Source organism: Pelodiscus sinensis, chromosome 5 (genome assembly GCF_052426305.1).
Source record: "Pelodiscus sinensis isolate ZL-2025 chromosome 5, ASM5242630v1, whole genome shotgun sequence".
In the NCBI taxonomy this organism is placed as follows: domain Eukaryota; kingdom Metazoa; phylum Chordata; order Testudines; family Trionychidae; genus Pelodiscus; species Pelodiscus sinensis.
In genome coordinates, this window is record NC_143056.1 from 103830801 (window position 1) to 103847460 (window position 16660).

General features: G+C 45.1%; 1 protein-coding gene across 1 annotated transcript in view; it reads left to right on the top strand.

The window, feature by feature from the left end:
• The window catches only part of LOC102457501 (uncharacterized), a 40158-nt gene extending 27037 nt beyond the window's left edge, over nucleotides 1-13121 (top strand). Inside the window, 3 exon segments of the mRNA XM_075927896.2 lie at nucleotides 6181-6296; nucleotides 11081-12604; nucleotides 12606-13121. Of these exon segments, the coding sequence (XP_075784011.2) occupies nucleotides 6181-6296; nucleotides 11081-12604; nucleotides 12606-12653 (1688 nt within the window). The 3' untranslated portion in view covers nucleotides 12654-13121.
• Nucleotides 13122-16660: the final 3539 nt, after the last annotated feature.

A 16660-nucleotide genomic window follows, 5' to 3' on the forward strand; every position in this document is an offset into this window, starting at 1 on the left:
CGGACCCAACCTTCATGACTTGATCTAACTTCTCTTTAAACTCTGTTCTAGTTGTAGCCTTCACAGCCTCCTGCAGCAAGGAGTTCCACAGGTTGACTCTTTGCTTTGTGAAGAAGAACTTTCTGTTACTAGTTTGAAGCCTGCTACCCATTCCTTTCCTTTGGTGTCCTCTAGTCCTTCTATTATGGAACTAATGGAGAACTTTTCTTTATGCACCCTCTCCACACCACTCGTGCTTTTATAGACCTCTATCATATCCCCCCTCCGTATCCTCTTCTCTAAGCTGAAAAGTCCCAGTCTCTTTAGCCTCTCTTCATATGGGAGTTGTTCCAAACCCCTGATCATTTTAGTTGCCCTCCCCTCTCCCACCCTCTCTCTTCCCCTCTCCCACCTCTTTTTCCCAGTCTCCCCCAGTTTTGTTCAATAAAGAGAGTTTCTATTTTTGAACACACGTTTTCTTTATTTTGTACATCAGGAAGGGGGGCTAGGGAGGGGTAAGTGGAAGGAGGTGAGGGAGGAATGGGGTACGAGCCCCCGATGGGGAGGACTGGGCTGGCTCTGCGGGCTTCTCGGGGTGGAAGTTCTCCTGCAGCCCCCCAATTACCCCCTCCCCGCGGATGGCAGCCTGTGGCAAGTGCAGCCGGGGTGATGGCCGAGTGCTGTGATGTTCCGCGTGTGGGCACTCAGGGCACTCCAAGCCAGGACTGCTTTGCAAGCGGGGAACCCTGAGAACTGTCTGTCCGGGGTGGGGGTCGGGTCCCTTTAAGCACAGCCCTCGGCTAGCCTGAGACAGCATCTCCATGCTCTAAGTCCTCCTCTGATGTCCTGCCGGCACTGCTTCCGGCCATCCTTAACCTCTGTTCAGGGTCCACTCTGTGTGGACATGCTAGTTCGAATTAGCAAAACGCTAATTCGAACTAGTTTTTAAGTCTAGCTGCGCTAATTCAAATTAGCTTAGTTTGAATTAGTGCTGTAGTGTAGTCATGTCCTTACTGGTTTAATCTCACTCCACTGAGCTGAGACCCAAGAGTTGGAATATAAATATTTGCAATTAGTATAATTAAAGTACATCTATATTTTGATAAGTTCCATACCTGATATATGGCTTGTCTGATTCCACTTAAAATTTCCTGCTAAAATGTCCACTGGCTGAAGATCTACATGTAAAATTGGAGGCATAATTTTTTTTTTTTTAGAGAGATTTAGAACAGGATAGAGTGCTGGCAAACCAAGCTCTAAATGGAAAGCTCATTGTAGCCTTGACTTTACTAAAGAGAAACTACTGTCTTTCCTTAATATAAAGCTAAAAGGGGGACAATTAAGAATGACAAAAAGATATGTAAAAATGATACCTTTGTGATTAAGCTTGTACTACCAAAAGAACATGTCCTTATAAAAGGAATTAAACTTTATAGATTTTTTCTAAAGCCAGTAGTAACACACTTCTTTTAAATATTGTTTTCCACCAAACTTTTAATGAGTTTGTAAACCCTTTTCCATTCTTAGTTACATGCACAGGCTTTTTGCATTTCAGCCAGTCTTAGGGTGGAATTAATTACTTATTAATCATTACTTCACCAACAGTATATTATTAGTTTAGGATATATTGAAGTTATGCTAACTTTATTACTTCATGTCAGTTTTGTAAAATCCCAGTTAAAAAGTTAATAGTTAAACAAAATATTTAACTGGTTAACCATGATCCTCACCATGCTGTGGGCTATTCCAGCCAGGCAGCCTCCTCCCCCCAGTTACCCCAGTAAGCAAACCAGTAAGTTGCATGCTTAACGGGTAACCAGTTAACCCTTTACATCTCTAAGTCTGATACTAATTCTGATATTGAACAAATAGGTTAATTTTCTTTTCCATGAAAGCATTAGCCTTTGGGAGTACAACTACATTGCAAATATTTGAGGGAAATAAAATTCCTGATAAGGATTTGCAGGAGTGAAGATTTCTTCATTCATATTGCAATCTTTTTTCCTTTGTGCCATGTACTCAAAACTACAACACAATTTCTAGTGTTTTGACACATTTTGAGCTGTATTAACTTCTTAATGCGCCCATGACAATCCCGTTTGTGTTAATGAAAGTTTATGCACCTAGAAATTGGCCCTTCAATCTTCTATGGTGCAAAGGAGAGGAGCAAAAATAGTAGCTGGTACCTAAGCTATTGAGATGCTGGTGAAATGCTCAGGCTGTCCCTACACTGGCGTGATCGTGCGCAAAAAGCAGCTGCTCTTGCGTAAAAACTTGCTGCCTGTCTATACTGGCCATGTGTTCTTGCACAAGTAAACTGACGTTCTAATGTACGAAATCAAGGCTTCTTGCACCAGAACTCTAACACTACCGCTCAGGAATAAGCCCTTTTGCGCAACTGTTCTTGTGCAAGAGGCCAATATAGACAGGCAACATGAATTGCTTGCACGAGAAAGCCCTATGGTTAAAATGGCCATTAGAGCTTTCTTGCACAAGGGAGTGTCTACACTGGCCTGGATGCTCTTGCACAAAAGAACATCTCTTGCCCAAAAAAGCACATGCCAGTGTAGATGCTCTCTTCTGGAAGAGTTTTTGCAGAAGAACTCGTCTGCAAAAGAGTTTTTGTGTGAGAACACCCCAGTGTAGATGTAGCCTCACTGACGAAGACGAATGTAGGAACAAATCCAATTTGTAGTGGGAGAAGTACAAACTTCTTCTTGGCTCCTACTTGTCACTGACTCCACAAGTACAAGTTCACAAATGGAGGGTATTTGGAGGCTATGCTGTTCACGAAAGCACCTTCTGGCATATTAGCTGCCCTCTCCTAGCAGGGAGCGGAGGGAAGTTAACGCCTTGGCCCCACAGCTGGGTGCCTGAGGCTGGTGGAAGAGGTAGGGAGAAGTCAGACAGGCATTTTACTGACGGCACACCGGGGGCGGGGAACAGATAGCCCGGTAAGGAAGGCTGCAGTGGCCCTGCCGGTGGCACGTGCACGTAAAGCGGGGCTCTGGGAGGTGGCGAGCGCAGGCAGGCACGAAGTCCAGGCGTCCCGCCACGCGCTGCAGGAACACAGACCCCAGACCTCCAGCAGCGCGCGAGCACGTGGCCGTGTCGGGAGGGGCGGGGTAGTTCCCGGGGCGTTGTCCTTTGCTCCGCCCTGCTTAGAACGTGTCTCTGTCTCGTGACCGCGGGGCGGGGTTGTGGGCCGCTGGCGTCGTTCAAACGCGGCGGGCTGCAGGGAGCTCGAGGGGTCCGTCGGGGTAGGCGGCTGTCCCGCGCTCCGCTGGGTGAGGAGCGGGGATTGGGCCCCCCCTGCGTACTGTGGGACGCGGCGGGGGCTGAGCGCCCCGGAGTGCAGTGCCCTCCGCACGTGCGCACCCCGTGGGGCGGGGAGAGCGCCCCCTCCCCCCGTGTGACCCCCGGGCAGGGGGAGGAGGTAGCCCTGAAACCTGGTCCGCGTTCCTGGAAAGGGGCTTAGTTACGCTCGCCCGTACTGTGCGCTGGGGCCGGGGAGGCTCCGCTAGTGGGGGCAGAGCCCCCTTGATATTGCAGCCCCCGTTAGGGGGCGGAGTCCCGCTGGCTGGCATCCCTGCAGACGCGCAGGCCTGCTCTGCACGACGTAGCCCTGGCTCCTCTCCCCACCTGGTTACATGCGGGTCAGTCTGATGGAAGGTTTGGCCGCGAGCCTTTCCTGCAACTGATTGTGATGTACCCGGGGTGGCATGTTTGCAAACGTTTTGATGGTGCCCAGAACCTGCCCCATCCCCACTCACTCACTCTCCCCAAGGCCTTGGGGGGAAGTTTGGGTGTGGGAGGGGTGCAGGCTCTCTCTGGGATTTTGAGTGTTGGTGCAGGCTCTACTGCTGCAGGAAAGTGGGGTAAAAGGAGGAGGCAGGCTGTGGGGGGTATTTGGGCTTAGGATGAGGTGTGGCATGCAGGCTCTGGAGTGGAGTCTGGGTGCTAACTCTAGGAGGAAGTTTGAAGACTGGACATAGAAGGGATTTTTGGGGTAGGAATGGGGATGGAAGGTAGGGATGTCAATGTATGATTAAATGATAAGATAAGGCTTATTGGTTAACCCTGTCAACTATATGCATCTCTCCCCTTGCTGCTTCCGTATAAGAGGCAGCTAGAGTGGAGGAGTCAGGGCTGGTGCCTGTGAGGAGCTCTCTGGCTTTAAGCAGGCTCCCCAAGAGAACCTAATCTGCCTGCCCTCTGCTGCTGCCTCTGATAGAGAGACAGCGTTGGGCTGGGGGGTAGGCTGGAGCTGATAAGCATGGGAAGCTGACTTTCAAGGCAGCAACACCAGCACAGGCTCTGCAGTGCCACCTGCAGCCCTCTCCCCCCATGCTGCTGCGGGGCAGAGGATGCTACGGTAAAGCAGCCTTTGTCCGTGGAGCGCTGGGGGTGCACTGGCTGCTGGTCTCACTCCCGGGGACTCGAATAGTTGTGTAAATACTAAGATTTCATGTGGTTACAGGATAGCTAACATCCCTAGTGGAAGGAGAGGGTACAGGCTCCTGAGGGAGTGTGGTTCACAAGGAGGGCAGTGAGGGGAGTGGATGGTGAGAGCTACATTTACCTGGGAGCAATGGATGTTTGGATGTAACAGTAACCCAAAGCAAGCTGGAGTTTTTACTTGCTTTGTCCTAGGGGTGGAGTGGTCTCCAGGTGCTGCTGCCCCACATGCTCCCTCTGGATGTCCCCCAATCCCTCCTTGCATCTCTGGGCAAGTTAAAATGCTCGGGAGGCCCACTGGTAGTGCAGTGGGCTTAGAGGACCTTCTGGTGGCTCGCTTACCATGGCTGCCAGGAGGGGTGCCCCTGCAGCTAGGAGTGGAGGAGATGGGGTCTCTGTACCATGCACTGGCTAGCACACAGCATGGAGACCCTGCTCTCCCCAGGGGTACACATATAGGCCATTGGGGTGAGCAAGCTGCCAGAAGCCACTCTAACTCTGCTTCATTACCAGTTGTGGCAGTGGGACTCCCCCAGGGGTGTTAAAATCACACAGGGACAGCAGGCAGGGGAAACATCGGGGGAGTGTGCAGAGAGGCTGGGAGATGCAGGGTCAGGCAGCGAGTTTTGATGGAGCACAGGCCCAGTATGTTCCTGAAGTCAGAGCAACATGAGCCCATATAACTCCCTGCCTGTGGATGTAACAGTAATCCAAGACAAGAGCTGGAGGTTTTTACTGGCTTTGTACTCATCTTGCAATGAGCTATTAACTGAAAGGCCATAGCATCCTTTATTCTCGAAGTCCTTGTCTACAATTGATGGGTTTTTTACATGACATTGGTAGAAGCTCTTCCTATAGTAGCAGCAGGGGGAGCTGATTGACCTATTTACAGTTTTTAAAATACCTCCCCCCCCTTCCTATAGCAGCTGCTGCTACTACTGAAACTGACACATGGCAAATGTTTTAAAATGGGTAGATAGAGACTAGGAGTGGGAAATATAAGGCCCACGGGCTAGATATGGCCCTGGCTTGCCTGGATCTGGCCCCTGAGGCTCAGGGTTCCCCCCAGCATCGGGAAGCCTGCACTAATGCTCTAGATCTCTGCCGCCCCACCAGAGGGCTGGAGCATATGAAATCTACTATCCGGGGCCCAACTAGGCTCTGGAGTGTGGAGGGAATGTGAGGAGTGTCTTTCTCCTCAGTCAGAGGCCACATCAGTGAGGGTTTATTTCGACTTTTTTTTTTTTTTGCTTCTCACGCGTGGGGTCCTCAACTGATTTTTCTGTAGGTCAGTGGCCCCCAACCCAATAAAGGTTCCTTACTCCTGATACAGACTGATTCACTCCTCATCTGCAGTTTTTTTCCAGAATATTTTAAAAGACTGACAAGATAGCATGGTTGAAAGATGTCAGATGTAATGTTTTGTGCCCTGTTGATTTGATTCAAAAGAGGACTTATGACTCCTGTCTCTTAAGTTACAGTACAAGCAATATGTAGTTTAAGGGGCTCTTCAAAACTCTCTCCCAGATTTCTGCTGCTTTTTCCTGTAATTCAACATTTTTATCCTACAGGCACCATCTTGCAGTCTTTACTCTGCCAACTCAGCCCTTGGAGTAAGGGCTGCAAGATGAGGTACTAAATGATGTAAGTGTTTTAGAATATATTTCTAGTAAAAGGCATATTTGTTTACATAAATGTAAAACACGAATAACTTTTTTCTAAATAACTTTTATAAATTTCTAGAATATACGTGTTGGATGAACCAAATGGCTCCAAAAGGCAAAATAAACAAAAAGAAATACAAGTGCTGCCCTTGTTTATCATCACCATCTTTGCAGGAAGATGCCCCTGGAGAGCAGGTGTGGTGGTGGTAGTGTTTTTATTGGAGGACTGGGGAAAGGGTGTTGACTTTGTAATGTGCAGGAAGTTTTATTGTTGATGACTATTTTAATGTTTTATTCTGTGCTAATAGCTCTCCTTACAATCACCGTGTAGTGTGGTTTGCACCTAAATTATGCTCATACACACTTACACATCACCTCTGATTTTGGTCCCAGCTTTTAATCTGGCCCTTTCAGTGCAGACATAAGCTTGAGTCTTTTACCTGGACGGAGAAGACTATCCACACTGGATTCAGACTTTTCTTATTTCCAGTAAGAGCTTCTTCTAAATTGTGATTTCAAAGGAACAGCTCCATTCAGAATTTACCTTCAAGAACTAGAGGGAAGTTCATTGGTATTGACTAACTGCAGGGATATTTCTGTTTGCAGCAGAGGCATGCCTGTGGTTGCATGATGAAGGTTTCCCTGGTACCCCAGCTGTCACAGGGTTTCTCTACACTAGTGTAAGCTCAGAGAATGTAGAACTTGACTTATCAGATCCTGGCCTCATTAATCTATGGCTTGAATATCTATGCTCATTTGTAATACCAGGTTAGGAATTATTGGTGCCTTGGGCTCAAGTGTTTATACTGCATTGTGCAAGCTTGAGTTCAACCACCCATATCCCAGTCTTCCTAGAACAGGTGGGCAAAAGGGCCTCCACAGGCCAGATCTAGCCTGCCAAGCAAGTTGATCCAGCCCACGGAGGCCCTGCTTCTCCCCCAGGCCAATCAGGGCCTGAGGGCAGGGGAGAGTGCATGAAGTCTCTTCCTGCCCTGCAGGGAGAGTTCAGTGCCGCGTGCTCCTGGCAGGGCAGGGGGAGACTTCGCACGCTCCCCCTGACCCTAAGCCCTAATTGGCCTGGGGTGCGGGGGGAAGCGTGCAAAGTCTTCTCCTGTCCTGCGAGGGGCACAGCTCTTCTAAGCACCGCACACTCCTTGCAGATGGGGGCAGGGCAGGAGGAGACTCCGCACACTTTCCCCTGCCCCCAGGCCAATCACGGCTGTACACAGGGGGAGCATGTGAAGTCTCCTCCTGCCCTACAAGGGGCTCAGCACTTAAAGTCAACTGCCAGATGCTTCTCAGCTGGTGGTTGACTCTAAGTGCAGTGCTTCCTTGCAGGGTGGGGGCAGGGAGCAATAGACTTCACGTGCTCCCCCTCTCCAGGCCCTGACTGACCTGGGCACAGCAGGGGGGAGCATGTGAAGCCTCCTCCCACCGCCAAGGGCACATGTACCTAGAGGGAACCACCAGCTATCCAGAACAGCTGGTGGTTTTCTCTGGGAGGCAAAGACTTTGAATGCTCCCCCACACCCAGATCAATCAGGGTCTGGGTGGGGAAGCACAGAAGTGTCCTGGCCCCGCCCCTTCCACCTGAGGCCCCATCCCTTGAAGTGGCCCCTGGTCAAAAATTATTGCCCACCCCATCCTAGAGCCTCCCAAAATATCTGCACTAGTCCTCTGTTCATGGTACAGTGTGGGAAAACTTGACTGTCTGTCAAACTTGGCTGTCCAGAGGACAAAAACAGTTGGCTGTAGGATTGTGGAATACTTTTGGCAGACTCCCTACAAATCCTATATGGCTGTGTCCACACGGGATGTAACATTTAGATTAATTGACTAATCAAATAGTCGATGCAATTTGCATCGACTCTTCAATTAGTCAATAAAAGCGCTTCCCCCTTTGAAGTGTAGCAACAGCCGCAGGGCTGTTATTACACTTAAAAGGTGAAAGCGTTGCAGGGAGCCGAGGCATTTCAAATTGGCAGTACTGCATGGAGCCTAGGGTTAGCGGAGGAGTCCCCAGCTGACCCTGGGCTGCACAGTATTTCGAAGCAGCAGCACCTGGGCTTCATGTGGCACTGCCGCTTTGAAGCACCTCCTCCTTCCCTCCCACCCCTTGCTGCCTCTTTCTGATAGGCGACTAACGTGTCGTCTAACTGATAAGCATTTGCTTATCGTATAGTCGACTAATCCTTCACGTCCCTAATCCACACTGCAAAGTAACAGAGCTTGAACTTGAGATCCAGTAGATATAGTATACTTGGATTTTCAGAAAGCCTTTGACAAGGTCCCTCACCAAAGGCTCTTGTGTAAATTACATGGCCATGGGATAAGAGGGAAGGTCCTTTCTTGGATTGAGAACTGGTTAAAAGATAGGAAACAGAGTAGGAATAAATGGTAAATTTTCAGATTGGAGAGGGGTAACTAGTGGTGTACCCCAAGGGTCAGTCCTGGGACCAATCCTTTTCAACTTATTTATAAATGATCTGGAGAAAGGGGTAAGCAGTGAGGTAGTAAAGTTTGCAGATGATACCAAACTGTTTAGGATAGTCAAGACAGAAGCAGACTGTGAGGGACTCCAAGAAGATCTCACCAAACTGAGTGATTGGGCAACAAAATGGCAAATGAAATTTAATGTGGATAAGTGTAAAGTAATGCACCTCGGGAAAAATAACCCCAACTATACGTACAGTATGATGGGGGCTAATTTGGCTACGACAAATCAGGAAAGAGATCTTGGAGTTATCGTGGACAGTTCTCTGAGAACTTTCATGCAGTGTGCAGCGGCGGTCAAAAAGGCAAATAGGATGCTAGGAATTATTAAGAAAGGGATAGAAAATAAGACCCAGAATATCTTACTGCCCCTGTATAAAACTATGGTACGCCCACATCTTGAATACTGTGTACAGATGTGGTCTCCTCACCTCAAAAAAGATATTTTGGCCTTGGAAAGGGTTCAGAAAAGGGCAACTAAAATGATTAGGGGTTTGGAACCGGTCCCATATGAGGAGAAGTTAAAGCGACTGGGACTTTTCAGCTTAGAAAAGAGGAGACTGAGGGGGGATATGATAGAGGTATATAAAATCATGAGTGGTGTGGAGGGGGCCGACAAAAGTTATTTATTAGTTCCCTAAATAGAAGAACTAGAGGACACCAAATGAAATTAATGGGTAGCAGATTTAAAACTAATAAAAGAAAGTTCTTCTTCACACAGTATGTAGTCAACCTGTGGAACTCCTTGCCAGAGGAGGCTGCGAAGGCTAGGACTATAATAGAATTTAAAGAGAAGCTAGGTAATTTCATGGAAGTTAGGTCCATAAAAGGCTATTAGCCAGGGGATAAAATGGTGTCCTTGGCCTCTGTTTGTCAGAGGCTGGAGAGGGATGGCAGGAGACAAATTGCTTGATCATTGTCTTCGGTCCACCCCTTCTGGGGCACCTGGTGCTGGCCACTGTCAGCAGACAGGCCACTGGGCTAGATGGACCTTTGGTCTGATCGAGTACGGCCGTTCTTATGTTCTTAACCCTGATTTCCAACTTAACTCAGACTCAAACCAACTCCCCCCAGGATCAAGCTTGGGGCCCAGGGTCAGTGTGATTTGGATGGAGATGGATAGAGAGGGGGAGTTAGGCTTGAGATTGAGTTCAAACCCTGTGCTTATATTGCAGTATAGTCATACCCACATTGCGCATAGAGACCATGGCAGCTGAATTCTGCTTTAACTTATCCTGGCTGTCAGAAACAAACTCTGAGCCCCGTAACCTGGGGAGTGAAAGCCGTTTGTAGCCCAGGCTCTGTAAGGGGACAGGAATGAAGCCAGGGGGCTTGTAGCTCTGAAATGTCTCAGGATGGATCTCTGTAGCCATCCCTTGCCTAGGCCACTCCCCTCTCCTTTCCTCTTTATTTTCTGACAGATGCAGGTGTTGCAAAGCTTCACTTGTATCCCGTTTTATATGAGAAGTGCAAGAGGTCATGATACTCTTTTTGGTATTTAAGGCTTTCTGTCATATGCAGGGAAAATCTTATATTCAGATCCTAATATTAGTTTAAAAAAAATCTGTGGGAAGGCTTCCCTAAGAGAGTGATTGCCAACCTCCAGAATATCAGACAGATACCACACCACAAATCAGAGGAATATATTTGCTGTAAGAAGATAAAGTTCTGACATTTTTTGTTTGTTTTGCCTGTCTTCTAGCTGTGCTTAACTCTGGGAAAAAGGGAGAGTTTCAGATTCCCCATTACACATTACAGGCTGCAGCCTCTTAGTTTTAACTTAAACTGACCCTGATTTCTGCTGTTTCACTATTCCACCTTGAGATTCTTGGTTATATCATTGCAATAAAATAATGCTCTTTATAATATTTTCCTCAGTAAATTACTATATTATTGATTTTTCCTGGCTGCAGCATCGATGCATATGTTCCAAAGAACTACCCAAACCAGAGCCATTTCAAGATGTTAATTGTGAGCAAATTAACAGTGCATTAATATAGCTTCCTTGAATTTAATATTTTATACACACCTGTCAGGACATATGAAAAAATATATTTTTGCAAAGTTGCAAATTTGAGAGCAACAAGTCACACTGGACTTTTCCAATGTCTATTGTAGATTTATAGAACTTAGTACACACTTGAGTGTGGTGTGTTTGAATGATGAAGACTAGCTAATATGTGCTCTTGTATTAAGTATCAGAGGGGTAGCCGTGTTAGTCTGAATCTTCAAAAGCGACAAAGAGCCCTGTGGCACCTTGTAGACTAACAGATTGATCGAAGCATAAGCTTTCATGGGCAAAGACCCACTTCATCAGATGTAGATGAAGTGGGTCTTTGCCCACGGAAGCTTAAGTTCCAATCAGTCTGTTAGTCTATAAGGTGCCACAGGACTCAGCGTTGCTCTTGTATTAACACAGTTTTATAGGTTACAGTATATCGAATAAGTTTGCTACATTACTTATATACTGAATATTTTTTCTTTAGCTTACACAGTTTGAACCAGCTGAGGAAATTAAACTTTTATATCAGTTTGGAAGCTATCTGGATTACATAGAAACGCCCAAAAAAGGTCATAGCAAAGTGAAAGGCAAATCCAAAAAGCATGGAAGGGAATGGAAGACACGGGAAACTGAAAAGAAAAATAAGCCTGATCTCTGCAATGGAAAGGGAAATGTGCATTTATGTGAAGAAAACACTGCTAATGATGTTAGTCTTAAAAAGAATAAACATACTACAGCAAAAAGTCATTTGGAATCAACAAAAAGAGATTTTTGCAAGAAGCAAAACTCTATTATCCCTTGGCCTTTTGTTGAAAAAAAAGCAAAGAAAATAAAGCGTCTTCAGGATAAAGTAGTAGTTGATGGTAATGAAGAGAACTCTAGAGAGGTAAATCACAAACAATATTATAAAAATTCTAGAACAGTGCAGAAGAGTAATACTCAGGGCAAACAAAAATGTCTCTGCCTTCCTTCATCACATAATTCTTTTGCAACTGAGAATGGTAAACATAATGAATTAAGTTGTAGAAACAGTTCATGGTCTCAGATGGCTTGCAACAGTGAAGGTCTTGATTCTACTGTGCACTATTTTAGTGGTGGAATCATAGCAGGTTTTAAAAAGCGTAGGAAATTGGATAAGGAAGTCCCTGTTGGCTGTTTTCTAGGCACCAACACTACTGAAATAAACAGCTGCACTAGTAGCACAGAGCCTCTTTTGTCATCTAGTCCAGCAGCTCTGGAGATTAAAACTTATGACTCAGAAGATGAATTCAATGTGGAAACCCTGAGGGATAAGGCAGCTTCTCATATGAACTCAAAAACTGAAGCAATATGCAGCAGCGTTGATCTTAGTCAAGAGCTTTTTATAACTCAGAAGTCTTTTTTACCAGTGCAGATTCCCAATAATGGCAATACCTACTTATCCCTTTACAGTCAAAGCCATGCTAAAGATGCCAGTGTAGAAAGAAGTTTTAAACAAAGAAACTCTACAGATACTTTGGAACTTTGTCAGATGTCTTTGAACAGAGAAACATGTGATGAATGCAGTGAATTTTCTCAATGCGGTTTGACACCAAGTAGGGGTAGAAAGTCATCAACGAGAGAGTGTGCAATTCAGACAGAAGACTTTTTCAGCTCTCCAGCACTTGCTTCCTCTTTAATAATGAAAGAGAGATTTACAAATTGCCATGAACAACCACTGGACCTCAGTTTGCCTTACCGAATTAGATCAAGTGTTGAGAATGCAGGAAGATTGTCCTTCAAGGGTGCAGGTGATGGTGTTTATGTATCTTCCAAACACACATTAGAGCCTGTGTGTCATATAGAAAATGATCCTGCTGGTCCAGTGTTTGAGGAGGAAAGGGAAAATCATGTGTTCGCCCAATCTCAAAAATCAGATGAGGTGAAATACATTCAGATGCTACTTAATTCATCCTATTTCTTTAAAGTGAAAGGTGATTCAGATAATATAGTTTCTGGAACACAGTTAGTGAAGCCAAAGTTAGGAAACAAAAAAAAAAAGAATAGCTGTAGAAAGAACAAGACAGGAGAAATTCTAGCTGAGAAGGGTATTAGTGCTACATAGGTGAATAAATAAATAGTGTCTGTATAGACACATTCATTATATTTTCTCAAAATGATTTTTCATTTAAAAACTGCTTTATTCAATGATAGTAGGCTGAAGGGAAAGGAATATACTTCAAATTATAGCGATAAAGTTTTAATTTATTCAGTTCAGCATTCACACTGGGCCTTTCCTCACAATATGACCATGTCTAGACTACATCCCTCTTTCAAAAGTGGGATGTAAATTAGACAGATCGAAATTGCAAATGAGGCCAGGATTTAAATTTCCCATGCTTCAATTGCATAATGGCGGCCGCGCATTCTTTAGTAAAAGGGCTTTTCAAAAGTAAAACCGCCATCTAGACAGGGTTTTTTCAGAAAAAAACCCCCAAAACCTTTTTTGAAGGATCACGTACTCCTGAGGAGAAAGAACCCCATCTAGATGGTGGTTTTACTTTCGAAAAGCCCTTTTTCAAAAGAATGCGTGGCTGCCTTTATGCAAATGAAGCATGGGAAATTTAAATCCCGACTTCATTTGCAATTTCTATATGTCTAATTACATCCCTCTTTCTAAAGAGGGATGTAATCTAGACATGTCCTATCTTACATATATACCATCTGTGCTCTTTTATCTATTTTCACCTTTGATATGTGAAGCTACACTCATGTAGCTTTAACTTTAGACCAAGTAATCCTGAGTATTACATATGTTGTGAGAACTTCCCATAAAATGTTTAAAGTGAATAGTTTAATAAGATCCTCAGATGAAACATATGCTACTGAGTTACTCTGTTGTTCTATGTTAGGGTTAGCTATAGTTTCAGTTAATTTTTGTAATTCAAAAGAAAGTTGTTTTATTTTCCCAAAATTTATACTGCATAATTCAACTAAATAGGGAAGGTATTTAATCAGATATTACAAGAAAAAATATTAATGACTCAGCATTTTCACAGCTCTGCAAAAATGTCACAACTCAGTATTTTAATGAGTCAACAAAAAGCCATGGTCCTGAATTTTCAGGACTCAGCAAAAAACATTGCTCAGCACAAACATTTCACTCTTTGCAGTTTCATGACTCAGCAAATAAATTCCTGACTTTGGGTTAAGGTGAGAGTGAGGGGTTAGGGTTAGGTAATCTTTTTGTTGTTGTTGTTTGTTTCCCTTTTCTAAAAATAAATGAAAAGATTGGAACTATCTAGAAATGTGCAAATTACTGGTTGTTCTGGGTTACCTCAATCAAATGCAGAACCGTTCAGATTTTTTTGGTGTCTGCTTGACTCCAGATTTGGTGTTTACAGATAAACCTGCAGGCTTGAGAGCATGAGAAATAAACATTGTTTTAATAATTAAAACATATGTAATAGTCCTCCAGATAACAGAGGTGTTAGGAAAAATTGTTCAGTGTGTTAATTCTTCATACTTACTTGGTAGATTTTATATTTTTACCTTATTCATACGTATGCTATAATAGTTAAATATAAAATTGTATAGTATTTTGAAATTAAATATTGTCTTTCATTAAAACAGCTATTCTTTATTGTGACTGTAGAAGATTATATTTTTGAAGGTTTTAAAAAAAGCATGCTAAATTTTAAAATTCAGAATTTATATACAGGAAACATTCTCCACTGTCCTTTACCCCAGAACCTGACCCATTTGATGTGTCTTTACAAACATTATTTAATATTTGTAGATAAAGTGTTGAAATACTATAGAGAGTTTCCTGAAAAAATGAGTACAGGATCTTTCGAAAAAGGATTTTATTTTTGATTGATCCCCATCTAAACAGCCGTTTTACTTTAGAAAAGCCCCGCTTTGAAAAAAAACATGGCTGCCATTGTGCAAATGAAGCATGGGAAATTTAAATCCTGGCTTCATTTGCAATTTCGAAGTGTCTAATTTACATCCCTTTTCTCGAAAAGGGGATGTAGTTTAGACACAGCCTAAGAGTGAGTTTGAGAGTAACATGTGGGATCAGATCAGTAACAACAGAGAGGGATATAGTTTCACATCGTTATTGCTGCAACTTAACACAGTTTTCTCAAGATCATTCCAATTCTAGTGTACTGCCCGCACGTATAGACAAGGTTGGAACCAATCCTGTAACCAGGCCATGCTATAAACCCCCATTGACTGCAAACTGTCTCCTTGTAGCCTCCAATGAGGCGGCTTACACTATTCCTGTGAATTGCAGGTGCATTTTCCTATATAGATTTTATTATTAATTGTTAGCTCTCAAGCAAATTAAAGGTATTGAATATCAACTAAAAATGGAGTGTTTGTTAGGTGTCGAAATAAGGGGCCTCCAGGAAATCCTATGACGTGCCCTGATGGCCATTCTGCCCACACTCCTCAGGACTCTATAGTTCTTCTTCGAGGATGTCCCCCGGGTGCTCCACTATGGGTACTGGGCTTGCCCCGGCACTGCAGACGAAGCTTGTGAGAAGCAGTGTTCGGCCGGACCACGCATGTGCCACGGGGCTCGTGGCTTTCATGCTCTTTTCTCTGGCATGCGGTCTGGCCTCCCGCCAGTTCCTCTAGACTGCCTCAGGCTGCAGATGCTTGGAACCGCGCTCCTCAACACACTTGGTGAACTAGACTTCCTCTAGTTGCCCCTTGTATATATTTCTACCCTTCATTTCCCTCTTATTCTCCTCATTTCTTAAAAAAAACCAAAAAAAACGAAAGGAAGAAGAGAGACTTATAACACTGCTTTATCTTCCGCAGCTCAGCTGTTCTCCCATCCCACTCCTTGTACATAGTTGCGTCCCTTAAAAAAAAAAAGAAAGAGAAGAAAACAGAAACTAACATAATAATAAGACAAATACAGATATAAGAATGAACAGCAACCAGAGAGTTAGATGTTCTCTCTGTGACTACACACAAGAACTGCCTCAGAGCAACCGGTAACATGTCAGTAGCTACCGGATTCAAAAAATGCAGCTCTTGCTGGGAGGCAATGCTGGCCTCCGATGGCCACTCAGAGTGTATCCGTTGGCTGGGGGAATCTCACGTCCCCTGGAAATGTGCCCACTGCAGCAAACTCACTTCCAGGGCTAGAAAGAGGGAGAGGCGCCTCCGAATGCTCCTCTTTGATAAAGCCCTGCAGCTGCAATACACTGATGACGAGGAATAGCCCCCCAAATGACGGGCTTCATCCCCCACTACGGGGCTGTGTCTAGACTGGCAAGTTTTTCTGCAAAAGCAGGTGCTTTTGCGAAAAAACTTGCCAGCTATCTACACTGGCCGCTTGAATTTCCGCAAGAACAGTGACGATCTCATGTAAGAAATCAGTGCTTCTTGCGGAAATACTATGCTGCTCCCGTTCAGGCAAAAGTCCTTTTGCGCAAAAGCTTTTGCACAAAAGGGCCAGTGTAGACAGCTCAGATTTGTTTTGCGCAAAAAAGCCCCAATCGCGAAAATGGCGATCGGGGCTTTTTTGCAGAAAAGCGCGTCTAGATTGGCACGGACGCTTTTCCACAAAAAGTGCTTTTGCGGAAAAGCATCCGTGCCAATCTAGACACTCTTTTCCACAAATGCTTTTAACGAAAAACTTTTCCGTTAAAAGCATTTGTGGAAAATCATTCCAGTCTGGACATAGCCCGGGTGTTCAGAAAAAGCCTAGACTCTCCCCTACCAGATCACTGCTGACTGCCTTACATGGCAGGGAGAGTCAGGCGGACAGACCGGGGACGTCTGGCACCGCAAAGCCACATCCCCCTACCTCAAGGCGCACAAGCCGAAGTGGCCACGGGAGCCTGTACAAACAGTGGCACCCCAGGCAGCGCTGCCTCAGCCTCTTTCTCTGCCGCCAGCACCAAGCACTGAGCCATCAGCGAGGGCTCCCTCGGAGCCAAATATTACGGCGCTGGAACCCACACCACTCCTGAGCCACTGTGTGGTGCTGGAGCGTACAGTGCTGACCCGACTTACCACCGGCACAGCACCGATCGCTGCGGTCTCTGAGCCACCAGCACCGAGCAGCACAGTGCCGGCTAGT